The sequence below is a fragment of the Tinamus guttatus genome, unplaced genomic scaffold (genome assembly GCF_059628265.1).
Source record: "Tinamus guttatus ecotype Peru unplaced genomic scaffold, ASM5962826v1 Tinamus_guttatus_pri_ptg000208l, whole genome shotgun sequence".
In the NCBI taxonomy this organism is placed as follows: domain Eukaryota; kingdom Metazoa; phylum Chordata; class Aves; order Tinamiformes; family Tinamidae; genus Tinamus; species Tinamus guttatus.
In genome coordinates, this window is record NW_028288742.1 from 1,371,728 (window position 1) to 1,398,605 (window position 26,878).

Here is a 26,878-nt window from a genome sequence, read left to right on the forward strand (position 1 = left end):
TGCTGGGCAGGTTGCACAAGTGCTAATTACCAGAGGGTATATAAAAAAGGACTACACCTTGCACTGGCACTGTTGCCTTGCACTGGCTTAAGTCTATCATGAAACTGCATGTTATGAGACGGCTGGTGCTGAATTTGGGAGTCACCATATGTCAGGAAAATTACTCCTTTATTTTAAATATAGTGAAAATAATTTACACTAATTTACATAACTGTACACACAGAGTGAATGCCTGCAAAAATCTATGATAAGCAAACATTTCAACATTCAGCCATTTGTAAAAGTGGCTTGTGAAACAAGGAGAGCAAAGAGGAAAAGAATACTTCAGAGAAGAAGGCACAGTGCTGTGAAATGCTTAGGACTATGTACTCAAACTTCACAGAAATCTCTGTGACGAATCTTCTAGTGCAATTCATATACTGCACCTAATTGTTTCTTTCTATATGGTCTCATCAGACAAAGAGTTCACAGTCTTACTACCATCACAGGATTGGCATTTAAATATAGACGAACCAAATTTTGGTTTCAGTTGGAATATTTGACCTCGTTACTGACAGAGACCTTTTTTTTCATTCTGGAAGAATGAAGTAGAGAGCAGTTAATATTGAGCTGTGGCTTGGTATACCGAGAACTATTGCCTACTTTGAAGGGGTAGATTGCAGTTTATATCTTTTGAAGTCAAAATGCCAGAGGAATTAAATCATCTTATAGATGATATGTTGATGTATTCAATTATTCTGAATTTAAAGGCAGGAAGGAAATCCTTCCATTTTGTTGCTTAATCTAGTTCATAGCTGTAGAGATAGAAAATGGAAACATCAATTATGACTCTACTCAAGGTCATTATAGTCAAACTTCTTTATACTGTGTAAACTTTTGTAGGAATGTGAACCCTGTGTGCCTATTCCTGTGCCCTTTTCACCTTTCTTGTGTGTACCAGTATCTCCAGTAGATGGTAATTTTGAAGTTGTTTTCAAGTGCAGCAAGTACTCAAAATTAGAGTAAGAATCTTTTTTTCATCTACATTTTTTAATGAGTAATATCTCCTGATGCCTCAGGCAGGCTTTAAAGGGCAATGCGAAAGTCTTAGACTTTGCATTTTATTGTTTCTTTGACCTGCTAATTTTGTATTAAGTGCAAATGTATTAAAAAGTTATAATATGGTTCCGGTTGTGTATGGAATTGTGTACATTCCAAATAGAGAAATCTAGAAATAAATTTCATCGGGGCAATAAAGCACCCACTATCCATCTCAGTAAATTGAAACTTTCAGGAAAAAGTAGAATTTAGTGAAAAATGTGGAATTTAGTGAAATAAATCCATTACATGGATTCCAGGGCTTGAGAAACAGTTGTTTGCCCTACTTTATTATTTGTGTTTTGGGGAAAATAGCTGCAAGCTAGTCTGTCAAATGGTTGTAATCAGTCTATTGACAAAAGTTGGAAATACAGACAGAGTTTAATCTTTTCTTGTGTTCTCCTCCAGATGTGTTCCTTGGATGTGGGGTGTTTTTGTGTACCTTGGGACAGCTGTCTCTTCCAATCTTTTATCTCATATATGAAAAGGTTTTATGTATAGATAGATGCATTTAAAGTAGGTTTATTAACCCTCTTTAAAAGGTATTTTATAGTATCTTCTAGCCTTTCAGATCTATATTTAAAGAGCAATAGCAATTTGAATGTTTAATTTCTTAACAATTTCAAGTCTCTGACCTTTATTTAACTTCTGTCGTTGCTTGCAGTAGTTTCTGCTTAGCATGGTTTTGAGAAGAAAGCTCTGGCATTCCATTATGTTAGGATACGCACTGTACCCATAAACTAATATAATTGGGCACCTTACATCATAAAAGTAAATCAAAAAAAATCTTTTTTTAAACCTCATTTCCCAGGAATAGAACCATATGTGCCCTTAACAATGACCGAGCCCTCTAACTCTACCAATAAAACAAATACATAAGTTGCTGCAAAATCTGAGCACACAGCTGTGGACTGTGCTGACGCTCACCAAGCGCAGTGTGCTCCTTGGGGCAGGTCCCAGCAAGCTGAGCTCGCCACGGAGCAGAGCTGCCAGCGCGTTCCCGAATCGGCATCCGGTCACTTCCCACAGACGTGCGTGAAGAGCCGCTCAGCAGGTACCTCCCGCAATGGGATACAGGAAGGGCGATTTTTCAGCTCCCGGGAGAGGTTTGAAGAAATGACCTGATCGTGATGCTTTTACAAGTTTTTGCCACACAATTCTTGCATGTGTGTGTACATCTTCTGAGTTTATTTTTAGACATAGGAACATTTGTTTCATGTTCATTCTGCCCTGTAAATGCAGAGATAGCCACAGTATCCACCTAGTCTAAACATGCATTGAAAAAAAATTAGTGATTTTATTAAAAATAAATGGGAGCAAAAAATCTCAAGTGAAAGAAATGCTATAATTTTCTGAAAAATTTTCTACTGAAAATACTGTCTTTTCAGCTGTGTCCTTGGTCATAACAATTCTAGGTTAACAAGAAAGTTTTAGATGAAATAGTCCTAGGGAGTAGACTGTGCTTCCTCTGGCAAAGGAAGCCAGACCAAGACCACCAGTACCACACACAGGTTTCATCGAAGCCTGAATCTTGTTCCTGACTTGACCTTAAACATTTTAGCAAGTCTGTGCTCTAGAACTGTTAACCTGTATGGTGTGAAAATAACTGGTTTTGAATTATGGTTTCACTTAAAACCAGCATTCACTTATTTGCCTTCAGAACCTGGGGTCTTACTGTGTTGCATTTTATAGTCTAAATATCTGAAAATATTAAAAGATGTTAGGTAATATATAACCCTAGAAATATATTCTCCAGTATAAATATGAATAAGATACAGCACTGCTGTTAAATTGAATGGCAGAGCTCAAAGGAGCTTTAGGACTTCTGGATTAATGTAAAGAGAGAATGATTTAACATCACTTCTGGAGAGAATGACTTCTGCTTGTATGGTAATTTCCTTTTTATATTTGAAAAACTGTCAGGCTTGTCCAGTCACCAGGAGAAACTGAGCCCTTATCCTTCTGTTTACAAATTAGCTATGATATGAAAACATGTATGAGGATAGAGAGGAAAAAATTGTGACCCCTTCTGACCCAAAGTATGGGCTGTGTATGCCCGTGGTATGCTGTCTTTTTTATCACCTGATCATTGCAGTATTTTCTGGTAATGCAGTAGCAGACTTTGCAAATCTTTTTCTCATGTTTCCCCTAACGTGACTGGAGCTGGTAGTATAACCTTCTGTGTCCATTTCTGTTCGTTTTTATTGTGATTGTTGCTATGTGTCTTTTACCTGTTGCTGGAGAGAAGAGCAGGAGTGTGCTCTGATTTTCTATTGTTTCCTTGGCACTTGTAGCTGAAATACCAATAGTTTTTGAAAAGATGGTTCAGAAAGCCAGCTCAAGCTCCCAGGGTATATGGCATAAGACATTATTGGGCCATTGTACCCAAAGCTATTTGCTAAAATCTTGACAAATTTCTAATAAACGTAAGCTTTTAATTCCTGTTTTCAGAAGTGACATGGTGCTATAAATGATGTAAGCACAGTGAGCCAGTTTTGTTTAAAGATGTGCTGTGAATAAAACACTTCAGTGTTTTCTCAGAACTAACCCAAACTTCTTTTCATTTTGCTATTTAGAAGCTTATGCTACATGTTCCTTTTCAAACATACTAGAGGAGGAGGTTCCCGTCCTCTGGAAGCGCAGAGGGAGCCCAGAGCCGAGTGCGTTCCCTCTTCCAGCAGGGCTTGCTGTGCACGGTGCTGGCCTGCCCGGCTAACACCCTGGGGGTGCTCTGGGCCCTCCTGCTGAGGGCATTGGACTCTATTGGCCCTCCAGCTCTCCAAGGGTGAACATTGATACTGATTTCCAGGACTGGTGATTGACCAGTAATATTGACAGTTCAGACACCTCAGATGCTTGGAATATTAAATACCAGCTACTCCTTAATGCCCTATGGGCCTTATGGACATCAATTTAAGGTATATATGTATGAAAGTCTAAAATATATTCTACTTACATTTTAAAAATAATTAACAAGAAACAAAAATGTCAAAATAAGATTCTGATAACCTCTGGTGTGCTTCTAAACTGAAGTAACAATTTTTTAATTTGTCTGAGTCCATAGTCCTTACTAGAGCATTTGTTTTACAAAGCATTCCATGATTTCATGGAAAAATCAATATAGGAAGCAAGATTGCTTCACATCATAGTTGCTTTTTCAGAAGCCTTACTGGCAACCTCCACCGGAGACCTAAATCTCCACTGAGATTCTTCCTGTGTTTTTTCATTTTATACTCTTACTGTTACTATTTTTAGTGTGAACAAAAAGTCTTTCTGAAATACCTACTATTGAAGTGCACTGTAAAATTAGAAGTTCATTCAAAATCATGTTCTCTTTTTGCAGACAAAATCAATGAGCTCCATGTTTTTTATTTCAAATTTCACTTTTGCACACTAGGTTTAAACTCCTTTACTGAGAAGCCATTTGGCAGATATTACTCTTCTATTGAAAATGGATAAATTATCCATTTTTTATTTATTATTGATAGGAAAGTTTTTATTAAATCTGGTGGCTCAATTTCAGGTAGTATAGTTTGAACTTAACTTTGAGTCAAGATAATCTTTTTACCTTCTTTATTTATAGTAAGGACTTTTTAAGGTTTGCAAATGATGGCATTTCTCTTTTCTCCTCCTTGTCCTTTACCTACAATTTTTTATTATTGTTATTATTTTTTGTAATGATCATTTAGAAGTCTTGGCTTTCAGGCATCACAAACAGATGCTCAGAGGTATGTGAACTATATAAGCTGCTCTTGACACGCATAACTCAGCCCTGAAACTGTGCAAGTGTTCAAAACCAAAATCACGATGGAAAACTTGTAGTTCACAAGAGAGCTCAAGGAGATGAGGCATCTAGTCTCTATATGAACAGGTCTTTGATGGCAGCTTCTCACTTCATTGCATAGAGATGAAAATAACTGCAAGTTCAATGCTTGTGCCTAAGTAAAACTGACCACAGTTATGGCCAAAGCCAATTATTTTCAGACTGTCAGACTTTAGTTATTTTGTGTTTCAGAAAGGATACTGTGTGAGAAAACGAGTGTTTCCAGCTTAGATTCTGCCTATGGAATCTGTTGGGGCACAGGCTACTGCAGTCTAGCCACTCCATACTACTTTCAGTGATAAAAATAGTTGATGCTTTAAGAAGTTTCGGTACAATAAGTGTTTTGATTTCAGTTATGATTTGCATCTTATGTAATCAAAAAGTAGCCTATTGTTACTTTTTTGTCTATGCGCTTTCCATTAGTGAAGATGTTTAAATATGAGAAAATTTCACTATGAGAAGTTCTTGCAATATGAAATTTGTGGTGATTTCATGCTAGTTCTGGAGTGTTTCTTTCGTCTTCATAGCCTTTCTTTTTCTTAAGCAGTTTCCAGCAAAATCATTTTATTGAAATAATTCTGAAGTTGAGCACAATCCAGTGAAACAACAGAAATTTGTAGTAAATGATATTGGCAGACAGTGGCTCCCTTTTTTTCCATAATAAGTAGCCCATGTCAGACCTTATAAGATGCTTGCAACATTTGTTGTTTGTGGCAGAAAAGTTACCAGCAGTTCCTGAAATCTCTTGGACCTTAGTTCACTCACTCCTTTGCATGTTTTATTTTTTTTTCTCTATGTGTATAGAATATATTAAGGAAATTTTCTGTAGGAGGGCAGCACAACTGCTGTCCACAACTGGTACGGCGGAAAGACTCCCCACTCATTTTAGCTTTGACTTCAGAAGAGCTTTTTGTTCCTTAGCAAAGAGCTCTTTAGCTTTGACTTCAGAAGAGCTTTTTGTTCCTTTGTTCCTCAGGCCTTATATATTTATAAGGTTGCTCTTATATATTTAAATGTGGGGTATGTGGCACTAGAAACATCTCAATCCTAAAATTTCTAGGTGCTAAAACTGAGACTAGTCAGCCACCCTTCTACTTCAAACTCATTTGTGTGTTCCTAGCCTTGCAGTCAAGCTAGATTTACAAGCCTTTCCAGGCTTAGTGACACTTCTATCCAGTACAGCGCGCCCGCCTGCCCGCCGCCGTCTCGCACGAGGCCTGGCGGGGTGAAACGCTGTCCTCCCGCCACCTCCTCCAGCCGAAGGTGTCTGGGACCTGTGTCGGGTGGTGGTGCATTCTCTTGAGCCATCCGGTGATCATGAAAACTGCCTGAGTATGAAAGATACTTGGAAGTGAGGAGAGCAGTTTGAGTAGAGAGTGATTTCCAGCAAATATGGAAAGATATTTCATAGTAATGCTTTCCATGTTTGGAATTTACACTTAGGAAGTGGTGCATGCATCAGTCCCTAGGGCAGCCCCAGTATAGTTTCAAAATCATTTGGAGAATAATGTCACAAAGGTGCAGTTTGTTTTATGAAATTTCTTTGAAAAAAAATACTTTGTTTCTTTATAGGTAGAACAGTCTCTATGTCTCTATATTTACATATATTCTCTGTGTCAAACCTGTCTAAATCCTTCTCACTTTATTAAAAAAAAAAAAAGACTGTAATTTCCATGGGGGTTTTGCCTAAGGTAGGGCTTGCAACATCAGGACCAGGAATTACTGTAATGTGACCCACCATTTGTATTGCTTTCGGGTAAATTTAAGAGAGAAGATTTAACATTGTGTATGTCATGCTGAGATATTGCAATATCTCGGATGGGTTATTAGGCACCAAGCCAAAGGTTAACTGTAGCAACCACATGAGATATGGCTTTATCCTTACGTGATCTATACTCAGGTTTTTTGTTGTCCACCGTTATGGATATTATTGCTAAACTAACCAAAACATAATACTTTATTGAAACCTAAGCTTTTAAACGAAGTTTTGACAGAAAAGCGTGTGCGTATGTATGTCATTTGAAATGTAGAAATCCATCCCCATATGTGTGAACACCCTGAAATTTTGAATCTAGCTCCAAATGTGTGCCCAACATGAATATTCACAACCTTTGGGAAGGTCCAGATATCAATTTGCAGTTCAGGACTTTTTCTGTTCTATATGCCTATCTCTTTTTGCTTTCTTATTTTCCACGCTGTTCGTGGTTGGCTTGCATTAAATAAAATGCTTCAATGGAGTGTGGTCGTCTGGCATTTGTTTTGCCTCAGGAATGGATTGCCCCATCTTGCATATCTGGTCAAGTAAATTGCTCTCTTGCCTGCATACTTCAATAATAATACTGGGCTTTAGACCTTCCTGTACAACCCCCCAGTGAGCAGAACCACAAGCGGCTGTGCCTGCGCGGTGCTAACAGTCTTCCGTATTGTAATGGATGCATTCATCTCCTATTTACATAAATTAATAGTTAAAACTTGTTTGGTTGCTTAAGAAAACTCATTAGGCTTTTAGAATAGCTGTATTATGAGCACTGTGGAGATTGCCTCCATTGACTTATCTCCTACTGATTCACTGGGAACTGGTCCATCTTGGGATCGGGTCCCTAAATTTCATTGCAAAATTAAATTTACAGGATATAAAAGAAAGATTATTCAATCTGTTTAATACAAAGTGGATGCAGAGAAACTTCCCTATGAAAAAGAAGTTGTGTTTACAATTTTTTAAAATAAAATATTTTTGTCTGGAAGGGTAATTTTTACTCAGGAAATAGATCACATTTTTTATCCATTTTTACTAGTCACTGGAGAATGCTTGACATTGCAAAAGAAAGGTCAGTTTGTGCAGCATGAGGTGGGAGGGGAATGTTTCATGGAAAAGGCTTGGCCAGATTTTCTTTGCCATTATTATCATTAATTGAATGATTTTGCCGCATTACACCTCATCTTCAATGCAGAATTTTTATTTTTCTTTATTTCCTCTTTGGCTTTTTCAGATTGGAGAAAGAGAGCATTCAGCATAGCATTAGCAATGAAGCAAAGGCCCAAGCCCTTCAGGCCCAGCAAAGAGAGCAGGAGCTGACACAGAAGATGCAGCAAATGGAGACCCAGCATGAGAAAACTGGTAGGTGGTAGGGAAAGATTAGAGCCTGGGCACTCGCTCACAAGCCAGGCCCACGCCTTACTGTGAAATGACATCAGGAACACCTGTAACCTTTGGCTGGCCGAAGGGAGCAGATGCTAACTACACCGGAGATTCCGAATTACATATTAGTTAGCGTTTAAAAGAGAAAATGGAAAGTATTGCCCACTGTCTGTTGATTTCAGAGTGCTGCTCTCACATCTGTTGCACCATCTGGATTATGAGTTTATTTACCTGTGTTCAAGAAACGTAAAGCTGAGAGAGACCACAACAAAGTAGAAAAACAAAGGGCTTGTTTTTGGCTGGATTTTCAGGCACACATGTTATATAAAGAAAATAGCATCAGAAGCTCTGCGGGAAATGCTCTGAGCTTACAGTTAAAGTCTCCTGAATAGCATTGAACAGTTCCCACAGTACACACATTATAGCTACTCTAAAAGCTTAATGAGTTTGCTTCGGCATCCAAACTGGAGAAAAGCTTTAGCCATTAATCGGTTCTTAATTCACTGTCGCAGCTGGATGTAATTCACTGGCTCCAAATTGATATGTTCCTTTATTTAATCTTTGCAGCCTCAAACATTTTCAGCATTAGTATGTCCCCCCTCACTCTCGATCTAGAAGAAAGATGTTTAATCCCGTGCATACTTCAGGTTTTCATACTTCATTCCATTGCCTTGGCTGATCAAAAACTTTTCACCTTTAATCTTGAAGTAAAATGGATTTTCAAAAAAAAAAAAAAAAGTGTTATTGCTAACTATCGTGCCAAAAACATTAATAAAGGTCCAAGTTAAAAAACAAAATTAAATTTTTTAGAGGGAAATCTCTAACCTCTGAGCATGGAAAGACTGATGAGCTTCAGCTTTTATGGAACATGGTATATTCATATGTTTAATGAAATACCATTTTCATCCACCTGTCTCGCACCATCTTTAGAAAAATGTAGCTTGTGTTACTCCTAAACAGCGCCAGCTAATACCTGAGGTAGCAGACACATTTACATCTTCCATCTAATTTATTTTTGCCTTTTTTGAGGCATTATCACATTATGAGAGACCTTAGCTTGTGTTCAGAGAATGCAAACAAATACGTTATGACTGCTATCTACACAGCAGGAGAGGAAAAGAAGTTCTCAAAATCATTTTCCCTTCTGTACCCAACACATCTGTATATGACCAAGTGTAATTTTGCATAAGAGATGTGTAATTTACCCCTCTTGGTGCGTAAATTGTTGCAATATACCAAAATGAAAAAGCATTAAGACTAACTATGGCTTTTTATATTTCTAATACAATTAGGAAGAGTTGCAAATGATGGTAGCTGTTCATTTTGTACATAAAGTAACCCGTGTTTATTTTGAGCTTATGTGTACATAAGAAATTTGGGTAACAATAGCCTGTTCTTCTGTGGATGGTTTGAAAAGCAGAACTCAGAAACTTTATTCTGCAATATCTTCATTTAGAAACTGTAAAGATCTTTGATTTCTAGGTCATGATTTTTGGTGTGGCCAAAGTGGTAGTAAGTGAAAATAAATTTATAGCGTGGTTTCACTATGCCTGCTACTTGACAATAAGTCTATAGCTCATCATTAAAAATAAATAAACGAAATAATATTTTTCAAAAAAAAACATTGTAAGCGCAGGACACAGTAATTAAAGGAGCTATTTTCTTTACAAAAAAAAAAAAAAAAAGTCTATGATGTCTTTGCATTCCTAGTATGTCCATCAGTGTCTACACCAACTGAGTACAGAAAGATTGGCTAGGCTATTGTTTGCCAATCTCATTCCTCTCAGAAACATCAGTGAGCTTCTGCCTAGAAAAGCAGAAATACCAGATTACATCTCTAGTCTTAGTGACGATTCCTGTTGCACAAGATCTGAGTCCGTGGTCGCATCGAATTGTCTGTTTACACTCCTGTGCGTTTCTAAAGGAAGCTCCCTCATCTGCCTTTTACTAGAAAGTGATAGTTGCCAGAATTGAATTATCTCTACAGAAATGAAGAACCTTCTACCCTATACAAGCTAATATCCTAATGATAACAATCCAAAAAAAAAAAATAAGTTTTAGGGGTGGGAAGGGAGTGGGGACATGTGGATATTACTTGGCGAAAATAAATAAAATTTTAGGTTAGCTTATTCTGGCATGTAGCCCTTCTTTGGTAAATGCTATTTAATATTATACTCCCTCGCCTAGGTAACCAAAGTTTAAAAAATATACAAAAAATGGTAGGACTAGAAGAAAGAAAATAAGACTATATTAAATTGTTTCTCTATGAATTTTTAACAGAATTTTGAAATTTATTTCTAGTTTTATAATTTTGTAATTTCTAGTAAGTGAACTGGATTCATTGCTGACCTCCCACAACACATTTGTAGCAAAATTAAAGGAAGAATGTTGTACATTGGCAAGGAAGTTGGAGCAAGTATCAGAAAAATACAGGTTAGTATATTTTCTTACCCTATTCCTTTTATTATTAGACCATGCTTCCTTATTTTTATTTGTATTTGCTCTTTGACTTCTCAATGTGATTGTAGCATACACCATTTAAGAAACATATATGGATTTTTATGCAGGGAAATTCTAATTTTTCTCTTTTCAGATCTGACCCTTAATTCAAATTTCTTTTACTATTCCAGTATAAAAAGGACATACTATTGTACTCTTTCTAATGTTCATATTGTTAATATAAAAAGTAGAAAATAGTTAACAAAAGAGCTACAATTTCAATTCTGCAGTTATATGAAAATTACTAACTATTTCAAGTTCTCCAAACTATAGTTTGTTGTTTAAATTACTTATTTAAATTCACAATACTGTGTACTAGATACATAATATAATATTCTTATATACATAAGATAATATAATAATAAAATATTCTTGTAAAAAATTTTTTCTCATCAAAGCTCTAATTCTGCCACTGCTTGTTATGTGGCATGCTCATTAAAATCAATAGTAGTTCTAAATGCAAAGCAATTTAAAAACTCCAGAATAGAACGAAAACTGGAAGCAACAAAAGGTTAAAATAAATATAAATTATTAAGGTATCTATTTATCTATCTCTGGCCAGCCTGGTTAGGAGGGCTTTAAAATAAACGAGAAGGGGGACAGGGAGTGTCACACAGACAGGGCAATCGGTACCACACAGCCAAAGTCAGATGGCATCCAGTGGGAGTATGGTAGTGGGGAAGTGAGGATAGGATATGATTATAGAGGGTTCTCTTTCACCCCTCCTGGGAAACTTGCAGGCTCAGTTACTTCCCTGAAATGCCTGTACACCAATGCGCGAAGCAAGGGGAATAAGCAGGATGAGCTGGGGCTTTGTGTGCGGTCCCAGAGACATGATCTCATCGGAATCACAGAGACGTGGTGGGATAGCTCGCACGACTGGAGCGCTGCCATGGAAGGCTAGGTGCTCTTTAGGAAGGACAGGCTGGGAAGGCGAGGTGGTGGAGTTGATCTTTATGTGAGAGAGCAACTGAAATGCATGGAGCTCAGTCTGGGGTTGGATGATGAGTGAGTTGAGAGCTTGTGGGTAAGGATTAGAGGGCAGACTAATGTGGGAGACCCTGTGGTGGGCATCTGCTACAGGCCACCTGACCAGGATGAGGAAGTTGATGAGGCCTTCTATAGTCAGCTGGATGTTGCGTTACGGTCACAGGCCCTGGTTCTCATGGGGGTCTTCAACTACCCTGGCATCAACTGGAAGGACAACACAGCCAGGCACAAACAGTCCTGGAGGCTCCTGCAGTGCATTGAGGATAACTTTTTGACACAGGTTATGGAGGAGCCAACGAGGAGAGGTGGGCTACGAGACCTCGTGCTATCAAATAGGGAGGGACTTGGAGGAGATGTGAAGGTGGGGGGTAGCCTCGGCTGGAGTGACCATGAGTTGGTGGAGTTCAGGATCCAATGAGGAGGAGTCAGGGCTGTAAGTAGCCTTGCGACGAGGGACTTCAGGAGGGCCAACTTTAGCCTCTTCAGAGACCTCCTCGGAAGAATCCCATGGGCTAGTGCTCTAGAAGGAAGGGGGCCCAAGAGAGCTGGTTAGTTTTCAAGCGGCACTTCCTTCACGCTAAGCAACAGTGCATCCCTGTGTGTAGGAAGTCAGGCAGAGGGGGCAGGAGACCTGTGTGGATGAGCAAGGAGCTTGTGGCAATGCTCAAGCAGAAGGCGGCGGTATACAGAATGTGGAAGAAAGGACAGGTCCCCTGGGAGAGATACAGGAACGTAGTCAGGGAATGCAGAGATGCGACAAGGAAAGCTAAGGCACGTTTGGAATGCAATCTGGCATGGGACGTTAAAAATAACAAGAAAAACTTCTTCAAATATATGAACAGCAAAAGGAAGATCAGGGAAAACGTGGGTCCGCTGGCAAACAGGTTGGGCACCCTGGTTACAAATAACACAGAAAAAGCAGAGTTGCTGAATGCCTTCTTTGCTTCGGTGTTTACCAAGCGCAGCCCTTCAGAGTCCCAGGCCCTAGGGACAAGAGAAGAAGCCTGGAGAGAGGAAGACTTGCCCTGGGTAGAGGAAGGTTGGGTCAGAGAGCACCTAAGGAACCTCGATACCCACAAATCCATGGGCCCTGATGGGAGGCACCCCAGAGTGCTGCGTGAGCTGGCGGATGTCATAGCTAAGCCTCTCTCCATCATCTTTGAAAGACCCTGGAGAACAGGGGAGGTGCTGGAAGATTGGAAGAAAACAAATGTCACATCAGTCTTCAAAAAAGGCAAGAAGGAGGACCCAGGCAACTACAGGCCAGTGAGCCTCACCTCCGTCCTCGGAAAAGTCCCTCACAACATCCTCCTGGGAAAGCTCCGGAAGTGTGAGATAGATGAGTGGACAGTGAGGTGGATTAGGAGCTGGCTGGATGGCAGAGCTCAGAGGGAGGTTATCAGAGTCTAGTTGCAGGCCTGTAGCTAGTGGTGTCCCCCGGGCGTCAGTCCTTGGTCCGGTCCTGTTCAATTTACTCATCAATGACCTGGATGAAGGCACCGAGTGCTCCCTCAGCAAGTTTGCTGATGACACGAAACTGGGAGGAGTAGCCGATACCCCAGAGGGGTGTGCTGCCATCCAGAGGGACCTGGACAGACTGGACAACTGGGCGGTGAAAAACCTCATGCGATTCAACAAGGCCAAGTGCAAGGTCTGCATCCCTGTACTGACACCAGCGTTCTCTTTTTAATGCTGGGGACCGACCTTCTGGAGAGCAGCGCTGCAGAGAGGGACTATCATGTTTTCAATAACTGGGAATTTTGTAACTGCAGCCCTCATATGGCTGTTTTAATATATAGGGTCTTTTCTTTTTCATTTGATTTTCTGATTTTTTATATATATGTTTCATCTCCATGTTGAAACTTTCCTCGAGGTTCAGGAAACAAGGCTAGGCTAGGAAACAAGAGTTATTTGGTGAGCTGGCATTCAGCAACTTTGCATGAAATTTGTATAAGTGAATTGGGTAGTTAGGGGTAGGATTTATCTTATTGCACATGAGCTGTCTCAAACGCTCGGCAGATATAGAATTGGTCTTGAGGTTATGACGATTCTTCTGGTGGGTGGTTTTAGTCACCCCGTTGAGGTAACATAAGAGAAGGCCACTCTCGGTCAGTGAGAGGTTTCTTTTAACCCAGTATCTGATTTCCAGCATTGGTCTTAAGGGGATAAGTAGATGGCAGGCATATAAGATGCTTCCCACATGTACTCCTTCTACTGCCCAGCCTACCTTCCACTGAATATAAAGTGTTGACTAGCTGATACATGGCTGAAGTTGTGACATGAATCCCATACAGAGTGCCTGGGGAAGGAATCAGAAACTTCAGGAAATGTAAGCATCCTTTCAATCCATTTCAGTGTTGTGATGAATATTCCAGAGATAAGCAGATGGGATTTTTTCCTAAAAAAGCAGAGCTTCTCTGTTAAACTAATATAAAATTAAATAGATTTTCAGTAATATTCAAATCATATTATTCCAGTAATAAAAACGCACACAGACTTTGTTGCTAGGGCTCACCATCACAGACTAGTAACTGTAAAAGGGTGGAGGAAAGGCAGAAAACATACTGTGAAAACACATTATTATCTGAAAATAAATAGCAGAGATTGCCAAGTGTTTCTCCACCTAGCAGCATTAGCTCACTGTGTCAAGAACCTGAAAAGGAGGCCCTAATATAGCTTGAGATTGCCTTCATGGGAGTGGGAGCTGCTGCAGCTAGATACAGGAATGGGCCAACAGGAAGGACACAACTGAGAAAATGCATGAAAATGAGAACAGAGAGGAACTGGTGGTGGTGGAAAATGGCAAGCCAGTAGACGACTTCAAGAGATGATGTGGGCAGAAGGTCAGATGCAGAAAATGGCTTCAGCAAAGTTTTACATGAAGGCCTGCAGAATATCCTTCAGTAGCATCTCTCCTAAAGGCAGTCTCCGTAGCCCGCTGTCTTTGAATGGTAGTGGAGAACTACGTTTCTGAGGTGGGGTCCTATACCTCTGTATTTGAAAAAATGTCATCCTTGGAAGATCTTATAACTTTACTTTGTATGTAAAAGCAGATCATAAAGCAGCTATTTGTACAGAAAAGATTTTTTTTTTGCCATGCTTTTGGCACAGTGGCCTTACCATAAACTGCATTTACTGAGGAGGTCCTGACCTCAACACTAACAGACTTTTATCCCAGGGCACAAGAAAGGATTAGGACAGAAATGCTGTTTCTGGATATGGATTTTGAACCTAGTTGTGCATTTTCGTGCTGTACGTCTGGGATTTTTTGTGCCTTAGTTTCCGTGAGGTTAAGAAATAATTTCATAATATCAGCTCTGCTGTTTAATAGGTAAAGCACTGAAGTATTTTTGGTAAGAAATGTAATAGTGAGTTTATTTAAACTTTCTATTTCTTTGCACATGTTTCTTTGTTTCAAAGGTCCGTTTTTAATAAGATGCATTTCAAATTTATCTGTGATAACAATTATTTGCACAGTGTAAGTAAGTGGGGCATTTCCAAGCTGCATGGATGTTTTTATATTTTATACAGGCTTTCTGAGAAATTTGAGCTGAAATGCTTGTGTTTATGTGTAAGCTGGAACTGTGATGTGAGCTAGCCCCTGTTTAGGATTAGAAAAGCTTCAGAAAGACAGGGTCAACAGATTATAGACAGTGTCAACAAATTATAAACCCCTCAAATTGTAAAGAAAGCAGATAGTGTCTGTGCAGGTTTTTGTATGCATAGGCATGTTTAAAAATACAGTCCTTTGTTGAATTCTTCTGTGCTTTTTTGTTATTTTTTTTCCTCTGATTGTCACTATCTGAATTTCTGGGTTGTGGATTAATGCTTAACACTGCCCACTGTGTATTTGTGATTTGCGTTTTGTAATTAAGGGGAACAATGGGAGTCCATTGGGTCTCGTTATATATAATGGTTGGTTTAATTTGTTTCACTTCTATCTTGTTAATTGTAAATTGATCATTAAGATTTGAATTCTAATCTGTCACCAGGGTTGTGAGTATTGAAGCTAGAGCAATGATCCTGGTTTTAATCACTGATGATGAGAAACAAATTTTATAATTTTGGTACATATTGCAGTTCATATATTTTAACACTGTATTTTATGGTGTTATAAATATTGTTAAATGACTTTTAGTGTAGTTTTACTGTTTGGACTATAATGTATAAATTATATTACTGTTTTGGCAACAGTAGGCATCCAACTGTGTGAGTTTAATTGAAGTAAAGAACACACACCCGGCTGAACTATTTTTCTGCATGTTTGGTTGACTGCAGCCATTGCACTCAATACCACGAGTGAAATGTTTGTTGAAGGTAGCAGTACAAAAATGTGAAACAGAATCTGTGTCCGGGATCAGTCATAAAGTTTATATACAGTTTATCTGCAAAATTATTATCCTGATACTCATTATGTCAGCCAAAATATTTTGCAGCATATATGTAATTGCTATGCAAGCAAATGATTTTAAGAGTAGGAAAAGACACTGCTTTAAAAAGACAACCTCTGCTGAGACACTAAGTGCTGCACGGCAAAAGACTCTTTGGAGGAGTAAAGGCAGCGTTGCCATCTTAGCGTTCAAAAATCAACTCATTTAATCATCAATCACTTTGAACAATTAAATGAGATTTGGCAAAGCTGCAGCACTATTACACATCTATTTAGAAGCAAGCTTCCATTTTATATTTTCAAATTGATGTGAGGCTGTATCTATGCTCTGTGCAGTTTTAAACCAGTTTTGATTTCATACGAGTCTTACTAGTCACACACTGGGACAGCACCGTGACTGGGGCCGGCCAGCCCCATGCCTGCAGCCCCATGCAGAGCGCCACTCGGATGGTGACGCTCCAAATGTCTGCGCGCTGCAGGGTCTTCTCCCGGAAGCAGCTTCAGCCCCTCGCTAACGTGCCTGGTGGGCCCGGAGTAGCCGTGGCGGAGCACCGTGAGCACGTCCGCGCCGTGTCCTTTACGCTCTGTCCAGCAGACAGAGCTGCCAACTCGCAGGCTTTTCTAGCTCGCATTGCTCCCCAGAGCGGAGGCTCTCAGACTTTTGGAAATGCACGATTTGGAGCTTGCCCCTTTCTCCCCTCTCCATGGTGTGTGGAGCTTGTGAGCAGAGCAGTGCAGCACTAGTTACGCTGCACCTGGCTGGGTGGGATTGCTGCTCGTACTCTGGATGTGTGGGCATGTTCAGTATGGTTGTTCAGGCTCTTAGCAATTCTATCGCTGTCTGTATTTCTATTGCTAACAGCTTTGAAGTTGTTTAAAAATAATTTCACATAGAAATAATTGTCTTCTGTCTGTCTTAAGAAACTGAACCAGGTAAGGGGTCTGTACAGAGCTACTTAAGGAATTTACATCAAATGATAATGAAAACTCTTGGTCTGCATCCCTGTACTGAGACCAGCGTTCTCTTTTTAATGCTAGTGCATGTACCTTTATCCCTGGCCGTTTCCTTGCCTGAACTTTTTAACACTGATTTTGTGAAGGGTAAATTCTGCCCTTCGTATGTATTGTCAAAATTTTAATGGAATTGAATACTTAAATCCAAGTGATCAATCTCTGAGATGTTCGACTTGTAAGGGCTGTTGTGCAGATAGACTTTCAACTTTTTTTTTCCTGACGAATTCTAGCGCAGAGGGTTTTTAGGAGAAGTGAGCAACCCAAGTATACTGGTTCAAAGTATTAGGCATTTATGTATTCTATGTATTAGAGATCATGCTAATTGTTTTCAATGAATTGAGCATAATTTTGTTTTCTTTAAGGGTAAATAACCCCTAAATAAGGTTTTTTCTTTCTTTTATTTTCCATAAGGGTAAATAACCCTTTCTTTAAGAGCTTTCAGTAATATATTATTTGGGGGTATCTAAGCTTTGGATATCTTAATTAGAAAAGAAATCTTTCAGAAAGAATTCCGGCACCTTAGAGATGCTGGAGAGGAGTGAAAAGTCCCTTCAAACTTTCTGATTTTTACTACTTTGAAAGTTGCTTTTTCTGTCCCATGAATTAGTCAGTCACATGTAAATGAAATAAAAAAAAAAAAGGCAGGCTCCCACAAGTGGGAGACCCTACAAACACAAAAATTTACAGTATTCCCCTAGGGCACATCCTATGGTTGCCTTTTACTGGAAAGAAAGGATCACAAGATGACAGATGAGTTTAATCCCTGTTGTTTCTTGCTTGAGATCTGTGGCATGAGATCTCTGATGAGCTGCTCTGTGAAGAACTCTTGTTTTCTCCATTCATTGTTTTCTGACAATATCAGCATCCAGTAAAGACTATATTCATAGTGGTGATGAAGCATGGTCCAAATGCTAGCACTTTTCTAGTGCTGACCTTCCACACTTAGTAGCACTTGTGTTCAGTGTTTGATGTAACAATTTGACTTCAGTTGCCTCCCTGAAACTTCCTCTTCACTTTTATGTAAGCATCCAGGACTCTTTTGCATATGAGTTTGATGGGCTTGACTCTGATATATTTTGCAGTGATACTCCCTGGTAGACCTGTAACTGCAACACTCAGTTCCACACATACGGTTTTTCGAAGTTGCTCTTCTTTTAGATTCACAGATGATATCATGTATTGTTCCCTATTTAAATATGGAAAGATTATGTTGTCATTTCCAGATTTGACTTGTCAGTATAACAGCATGGTTTTGAAGGAAGAGTATTCCAGTCCCCCTGTACTTTGTTTTATTTTATTTAAATGTCAGTGATTGTTGCATTCTGTAGCAGTCTAGAAGGTAAAGTATCTTGGTTCTGAAGCAGCAGCATATTTAAGTTTATGATTTAAAGATATCTCTGGAGCTTTTTAACCTCAAGATCTGGAGTGGCAGATGCCATAAAACAAATTTGCTTGCTTCTGATCCTTCCATTCTGATGGTATAGCAGATTCTGACATGTTCTCATTAACCTTTTCTGAATAGCTAAACTGTACAAGTGCATAATGTATATTTTATCACAGTTTTATCTGAGATCCTTTTCTGATATTAAGAAACAGCTCATGCCTATTTTTTCATGGGCTGATGGTTAGAGATGTAGCAAGTAGCAGTTGCAGGTCATTCATAGATCTGCTCACTCGTGAAAAGTAAGAATTGCTAAAGTGACTAATTTTCTTAAAGGCTGGGCAGAGATTAGTATGCCTGCATGGTTTATACCTTATTTCTTAAACTTTTATTTGTTTTTCTTCTAACATGATGCATCTCTAATTGTATTTGGGGCCTATTATAGTAGCAAAATTTCTAAAACTATAGCACTATTGAGAGTTCAGGCGGTGCAGTACAGTTAGACTTTTGTATCCATTTTTTAAATTAGATGTTAGCTTTTGTGATTGAAGAGCTTGTAAAGTACATTTTTGCAGTGCTGGCCAAATTGTTGCTTCACAACTATGAATTTGCATTTAGTGATCTTAACATCAGCACATGATATCAAATGGCATGCTCGTTAAATGAGTCTGAAGTTAGCTGACCTATTGCTGGGTAATTGCCATTCGTGTATTTACCAACTACCCTTCAGCAACGTGTTCTGCCTTCTTTTTTGAAACTGTGCTTTGTTTCTGAGAGCTCTGGTAATAGCCTGTTTATGCCTTGTATATCCATGTTTGAAATTTTATAAATGCTGAAGTCACATATTGATGGCACGCTGCAGGATGAAATCTGACAACATCCATCATCACTGTTTTACTTCTGTAGATCTGAAGTCAACCAGCTTAGTCAGGAAAAAGAGTATCTTCATGGCAGATTGGAGAAGATGCAGAAAAGGAATGATGAATTGGAGCAACAATGTATCCAGCATGGGAGAATGCACGAGAGGATGAAGTCGAGGTAGGAGGTCCTGTTATCTGTCAGTATATGGTATGATCTAGCATACCCGTTGTGGTGTGGAAATAGGAAAATGACACCACGTTGTTTGGAAGTAATATTTTTTCTTTCATGAAAATGAGAGCCTCCCTACACAGCAGTCTTTCTTTGGAGATTTTTTTATAACATCTTCTGCTTGTGCCATTTTGGATAAATAAAATGAAAGCTTGTACAATATAGTTTTCCAAAGAATTTAAGCCTAGTACATATGTGTGTGGGCTGCTTATGCTGTTCTCTGCTCTAACTTGGATGAATTGTCTTACCATAGTCAAAAAAAAAAAAAAAAAAAAAAAAAAAAAAAGGGAGAGGAGAGGGTGGGAGGAAAGAGGAGGATATTCAGTAATGTGAATGTAGGCTACAGATGTGGATTCTATGTGGTCACATAATAGCTATATTTTTCAGTATTGCCATCTTAACTTTCTCAGAAATGTAAAATTTGAATAAACAGAAAGATCCTATTAAATATTAGCATTCAGAGCCTTTGGGAGAAGCCATGGCTTCCTGAGTACCAACTGGGAGCAGCTGCAGCAACACAAGTATGGAGCTAGTATAGTCAGAGATAGTATGCCATATAAATTGTATATATACATATACACTCCAGTATACCACATATTAGAGATAGTATGGTTGAATTTAAGAATGATTTGCTTTTAGGACACCCTTTCCTCTATGTCAGAATGGAATAGATGCACTGGACCTGTGCTCTGCTGTACCAGCAGTGATTATACACTAGGAAAGATTGAAAGCATTAATCCAGAACTGAAAAGTGGTTTGAAAACAGCGTGGTCATGCTGCAGGCAGTGCCTTACCTTCTGCTGCTGTTTTGATGACAGCAAGGAGAGAAAACAGGACAGTGATAGTGCTTCTCATGTTAAATATTGCAGAATATGTAAATATGGCAGAGATTAGTAGGTGTTTGAACCATGGCCAATATACTTTACCAGCATTTTAAGGAGGGAGGACTCTTTTAACATCTTTTTAATGATGATCTTGCACTGCATCTATTTAAAATTCAGGTAATTAGTGACAAAGCTGCTATAATAAACTGCTGTAAAAATTTAATGTAATTTGATTTCTCTTCCTGTGTCAAAACTTGAATAGATTTTTCAGTATCAGTTCCCAAATGCTATAAACTGGCCTTGAACTATTCAGTTCCAAGTGAAGAAAAACAGCAAGTCTAATGACTACAACAAATAGTCCTTGTCTTTTTTGCTACCTGATCATATGCAGTAATTTTGTGTCTATTTTTCTATCTGCTGTTCTTCTATCTCCCATTAGAAAATTAGATTTTTTAAAAAACAAAATTATTTTTAATTCATTTGGGGCATTTATAAAATAAAATTTGGTATTCATATTTGAGAAAAATCCCTGTCATGGCTTTTGTTCTGCTATGAGACTACAACACACCCTGATGTAACTGTTTTGTGGAAGGAGCAAGATCTAACTGATCAGTCAAAATTTCTTTTAGAATAGCAATGTTTTGGCAGTTGTGATGCCTGCATTCCTGAAAATGTACAAGAAAATTTTCTTTACCATCCCTACTTTTCTCTCCAAATATGTACTGCATATCAATATTGTCTGAAATGATACAACAAATTCTTTTTTTTAAAGATTACTTTAAAAGGCAATCACTAAAGATGGGTTCTAATCAATGTTTTGAATGTATTATGAATATCCATCCCTTTCACTGTGCTTTTGCTTGGTGAAATATGGCATTAGATGAAGTAGATATCCGTGAACTTGAATTTAAAATTTTGCAGTTGCTGTGACTATGGAGACATGTTAATACTGCAGTGGAGCTTAAAAAGCATGTTCATTTATTGTTATTAATCCAGCAACCCCATAGATCATTGCTTTCAAATGTATGTCGTGTTAGCTTGTTCATGTTTTGATTTTTGGGTTTTCAGCTATGTGCTTTTAATTTTAGGCAGCAATTTGTGTGGGGCTAGGTATATTATCTCAATGGTATTAGGTAACATGTGGCAGAGAGTCACTGCTGTGCTGCTGGAAACGAGCAGGTCAGCACAGTGACTCCATAGAGCTGAATCTGTGAGAAGAGAAATCTTGTCTGTAATGTGGCAGAGATCTTAAACTCTAAAGCAAATTTTATGGTTGAATTCTGCAAAATTCCAGTCTGCAGATATGTGTAGAAATCAGAAGGTAGCTGAAAGTATGCGTTTTTAATAAGATAACTACTGAGATAGAAAGATAGCAAAAATAAATGTTAAGCCACCCTTCTATTACCTTGCTGTGTCCCACTCTGCAAAAACAGATTCCAGAAGAATTTAAATAAAAATCAAATAAATTAAATAATGGTACCTAAAATATTTGTTCCTTCTTTCCAGTTTTTATGTTTCCAAAACAAGTTCTAGCACACAGTAGTGTGCTCACTATCACCTCTGTAGTTAGGTCAGCTCTATAAATGTAGACCCACTTTCTTTCAAGCTCTGTTCTCTTCCAATTTTGGAATAAGAAGTAAAAAACAGGGATATGCTGAGATGCGTTATCTATATGTTCATTAGTAACTAATATTTGAGCAAGCTGCCATGGGTCAGGATTTTATCAGGCTATTTTAAGCTTTCAATTAACTTGATTAACAGCTCTTGGGATGTATAAAGCTCAATTACAGCTTTACTTTCCTGCATCTATTCTTCCCTTAGAGCAAGCATTTGATTGTACTTTATCTATTTAGATATTTTCTTCTGTGGAACAGCCAGTGTCTAAAATGTGAAACATTTAATTTAACATAGCCAGCTCTTATCTCTATATATTTCCTTTTAAAGACCTAGATGATGTGTGTGTATAGCAAATATGGAGTGACACCTGGAGTGTAGAAGAAGATCTCAGTAACTTTCCTTTTTAAACATTTATTTATTTATTTATTTTATTTACTTAAAATAAGATGAGCCATCCATGCCTATCATTAATGTCTGGCAAGAAAGAAAGAGTGTATAGACAATAATTTTTGTGAAATATGTGGTGTCTCTAAAATGCTTTTTTCCAAAGATTGTTTAGTCCAGGAATCTGGGGGATGAGTGTTTTCTAAAACTTCTGTTTTGGTGATGAGATTTGCTTTTTTTAAAAAAAAAAAAAAAATCCCCCCCCCCCTTTGATATGTGTATGATCACTGTACAATCTCTGTAACATTAACAATATATTTTAGGCAAATTTTTGAGGCTTTTTGTTGTGGTAGTCTTGTGTTTTTTGGGGTTTTTTTTTTTGACATGTATTTCAACTGTATTTTTGGTAGCTAAAGTGAAAAAGAAGAGCCTACAGGACTGGCAATTTGGGGCAGATGTGTGTCTATTCCTCAGGCATCAGTGGTTGTAAGTTAACTACAAAAATGTTATAACCATCTGTGTAACAAGACGGCAGAGATCTGCTCTTGCCTGTTACTATAAATAAGAAGGAAATTTGTTTGACTTCATAGACATTGGATTTATAAAGACTATATGTGTCAAATTGTGCTATGTGCCATGTTGCTGAGATGTGTCTGCAGCCAACTACCTGGGGTGTCTTCCCCTTCAGACATTCTAGTGACGTGCAGCAACTGTGCAGCAATGTCTGTGTAGCACAACATGTGACAAATTTTATTTGTTTTCTACCTATGGGGAAATGTATGATTCTCATGGATAACCTTCTCTGGAAAAGTAGCTAAAATGGATTCTTAAATGGACCACTCGAGGAGCTGGGCAGAGTACATGACGTTTGGTTTGACATTGACTTTAAATGTGTGGGTTTTTTTTTTTTTCCCCACTGTTAATTTTTTTTATTGTTGTCGTTACTAAAATATAGTGTTTGATAGTGTATGTGGGAAAGAATTGTGTTAATTTGAGATAGCTGATTTGTTTTCACTATTCCACTTCTGATTACAAGTTTGGGGCTTCTTTGACAAATCAGTTGATTAAAAAAATTGGCTGAAACAATGATATTACATTAAACATTTTCAATGTTGCATTAAAGCATTTTTTATGTCTTCCAGAAATAATGATGGGTAGAAAAAAAATTTGACCATTGCTGAAAAAAACCTTTCCCTTGCCCCATCCAGCTCTTTTTAATATGTTGACTATATTACCTTTTTAATTATTATTTAATTGATAGATTAGTGTTATTTTTAGGTGACAATGAAATAATTCTTACTATTTAATGACTAGAGCAATCATTTGTTTTGAAGTGTAATTATATGGCTAAAAATGCCTTTTTAGTTGAGGATGCATCTATTTTTATATTGAAAATAGGGATAAGCATACATACGGTCTGTATCATTATTGATGCCCCTATATCTTTGGTGTGGTTTCCCTGGCATAGGAGCTGTTTGTGTGGCCTCTTGTTCAAGATAATATAAGCTCTCCAAACACTGTTTTTAAAGATTTGTTCCGCAACTACTTGAACAGCAGATATAAAAGCAGAACATTATCCTCTTTGTTACAAAACATGAAAATATATAAAGAGAGTGAGCTACAAGGTCTCCAGAAAATACTGCGAAATAATGTGCAAGTCAGTTGTTAGGTACACATTTACAGAACGTAATAATGCTTGGTAAGGTGTGTTCTAGGTCACCGAGTACTGTATTCAGCTGTACATCATGATATATAAATACATTTTTTTCCTTTGGGAATATGTTCATCTCCATCGTGAGAGTCATTAGGCCACACTACTCCAATTGGAAAGCTGTTCTGCTGGTCTACTTCTTCAGGTTCTTCTTGTTTTCAGCCTCAATTTATTTCTGGTAACTTGCATCTATTTGTCCTTGACCAAAAACTGATACAAGTAGTTCTTTATTCCCTGTGTGTTTTTTGTTGTTGTATTTTTATCTACACTGTATTTATAGAAAATGATCGTATCTCTTCAGTCTTTCTGATGATATGTAAGTGAAACCTTGCTTTTTTGTTCTTATTACTGCAGTAAGTTCTCCCAGTACCCCAGCTGACTATCTTTTTTTGAATATGGGCAATCAGAACTGTCTACAGTGTTTTGGATGAGGATATCTTGGTGTCTTATATGGTAGAATTAATACATTTACTAGGAAATCCTGGCTGAGTTTCTATATATATATGTTTTTTTTTTTTTTTTACTGCAGCATAATACTGGCTGCTGATAATCCTTCTGTATCAGAGAGATGCATCCCAGACCTCTTCCTCCCAAGTAATTTTAAATTCCTAGCAGAAATCTGTGCTATGAATTCCGAATGTTCTGAGTCCCCAGTTTAGTACTGGCAAATTTCATCCTATGCCACTGGCAAATTTCATCCTATTTCTGCTATTCTGAGTCATTTAGCTCTTTTTGTACAGTATCCCAATCTTCTCTAAACTGATGCCTTCTCTTAATTTTATCAGCACACTCCCACTTTTTGTGCTGAGTCATTATTCAGAATAGTCAAAAGTTTGTTCAAATTCAACTGGAAGAAATCCGTTCATAGTTCTTCCTCATCTTCAGTTGTGCAATTTATTTTACTTCGTTATCAACCTGACAGCTCCTTTATTAATCACCATCTTCTTTTTCTTAGTTTAGTTAACATTTGCTTCTGTGGTACGGTTTTAAATGTTTTGTTGAAGCTAACATGGGTAAGATTTATTGCATTTCCTTTATCAAAAAATCAGCTATCAAAGAATTTAGAACTTGACAGAATCTCTTTGACTTAATTTATGTCTCAGCTTCTCACATTTTTCATTTACCTTAATTTCCTTATATATTCCTCCTTCAGAACTGTTGTAGGCCTTTCTTGCATCTGAAGTTACATTAATACTTGTCTGAATTACCTTTCTAAGGATTAGTTAACCGTGCATCTGTTTAGATTGCTTAGCCATGTAGTCAATGTGAGGAAGGAGGTGCAGAGGAGAAAAGAACAGTGTCTGTGTTCACTTTGCACATCAAGGCAGCTGGTCACCACGATTTCTGTGGTTTTTTTATAGAAACTGGAGAATAATATCAGCAAAAGGGATAGCTTAAACTGAAGGATAGTCCATGTCTCAAAGAAGAGTGAGGTGGAGATATAGCCGGGTTTGCTGCTTCTCTGTTGAACAGCTGTCAACACTCTCACTAGCACCTCTTCTGCTGAGAGTCTGGTACTTGTCCAGTCCCGAGAATATCCCTCACTCTGCTGCTTTGATGCACTTTGTCTTCTCCAGAGAACAGTTCTTACTCATACGCTCAGCTTCTGGGAGTAAAGCCTTCCACTCACTCATAGTAAGCTCATGCTCTAGTCAACCAGGAACATAAAAAGCCATGAAATGTGTGTGGGACACAGAACAGCACAATGTTCTAGGCTGGGTTTTTTGTTTGTTTGTCTTGTGCTTTTTTTTAGTGTAGTTGTTGGATTTTGAAATTAAATATTAATTTAGTATTATTGAAGACTCCTTGATTCTCTTCTTAAAATGTCTGTGATGTTTGTGGATAAAAGTGATAGTTTTGGGAGCCCAGTCCAGACTCTTCTTTGCTATAGCAAAATCTTGGAATGCTGGTCCCATGTGCTGGTCCCATGTTGGTGCTGGGTTGGTGCTGGAAGACACTTACCTCTTAGGACAGAAGTGTCCCATGACTTTCCAGTCCAACACCATTTAATCCTTCTACATTTGCACCAACTCGCAGCTGTTCTAATTTTGGTTGCAAGCTGCTTCACATGATGATGCATGATCCTTCACCAGTTACCCCCTAACCGCTGTTTCTCCTTCTTGAACCACTTTGCTTTCCTTTTGCCCTAAAAGAGCCAGTCATGGACTGCTCTTCCCCACCCCTGTGACCCTCTTCCCCAGAGGGGATTAAGAAGCATCCAAACTGGATCAAAGTACTCCCTTGCTGGCAGGATCATAGAAACAAAAATCCTTAATGGTAAGGAATAGCATCAAAAACTCGTCACAATTCATTTAACACGTGCACTAAAATGTGTCCAGAGCCACAAAATAAAAGTTTATACCCAGAGCTCTGCAAGCTTTAGAAAGTCTTGATGCTTTAGACAGTCTAAAATTTAAGTTGTGAAAATCTTTAACTAACGTAGTCACCTTATTTTCTTTCTTCCATATTGTGTTGCTTCTGCTTTGTTTAATTTTCTTCACTCTATTTCTCTGATATCCCTGGGATATTTAAGAACATAATGTTTTTATGTTTGCCCATTCTGAGATTAACACTATGCAGTAGTTCAGCAGCAAATATCAAATTGGGTATTCACCAACAACTGGGATCTATCTATTGGGTCTTAAGTAAGCTCATTTTACTAGTAAAATTTGACTATTAACCTCTTCGGCAAAATGCTTTAGGCAGGAGCAGCTTTACTTCTGCCTTTGATCTCTCTGTAGCATTGAGATTGTTAGACTAAGGCTATTTAAAATCCTCCTTTTTCCTATAATAGAGGACTTAAAATGAAGACAGATGAATAACATTTAAACAGCCTTGCAAGTGTGTCATGAAAAGTTACCAGCTCCATAACAAAATCTGTGCACCTGCCTACTTCCAAGGTTATTGTTGCAAGAGGAGGAGACCAAAAATAATGATGAT

At 38.2% G+C, this 26,878-nt stretch overlaps 1 protein-coding gene across 1 annotated transcript in view; it reads left to right on the forward strand.

Moving 5' to 3' along the window:
* The window catches only part of SDCCAG8 (SHH signaling and ciliogenesis regulator SDCCAG8), a 101,380-nt gene that overhangs the window by 48,126 nt on the left and 26,376 nt on the right, over window positions 1-26,878 (forward strand). Inside the window, exons 14-16 of the mRNA XM_088524152.1 lie at window positions 7,891-8,018; window positions 10,364-10,472; window positions 19,220-19,351. Coding sequence (XP_088380278.1) covers window positions 7,891-8,018; window positions 10,364-10,472; window positions 19,220-19,351 — 369 coding nt within the window. The remainder of the gene's footprint in view (window positions 1-7,890; window positions 8,019-10,363; window positions 10,473-19,219; window positions 19,352-26,878) is intronic.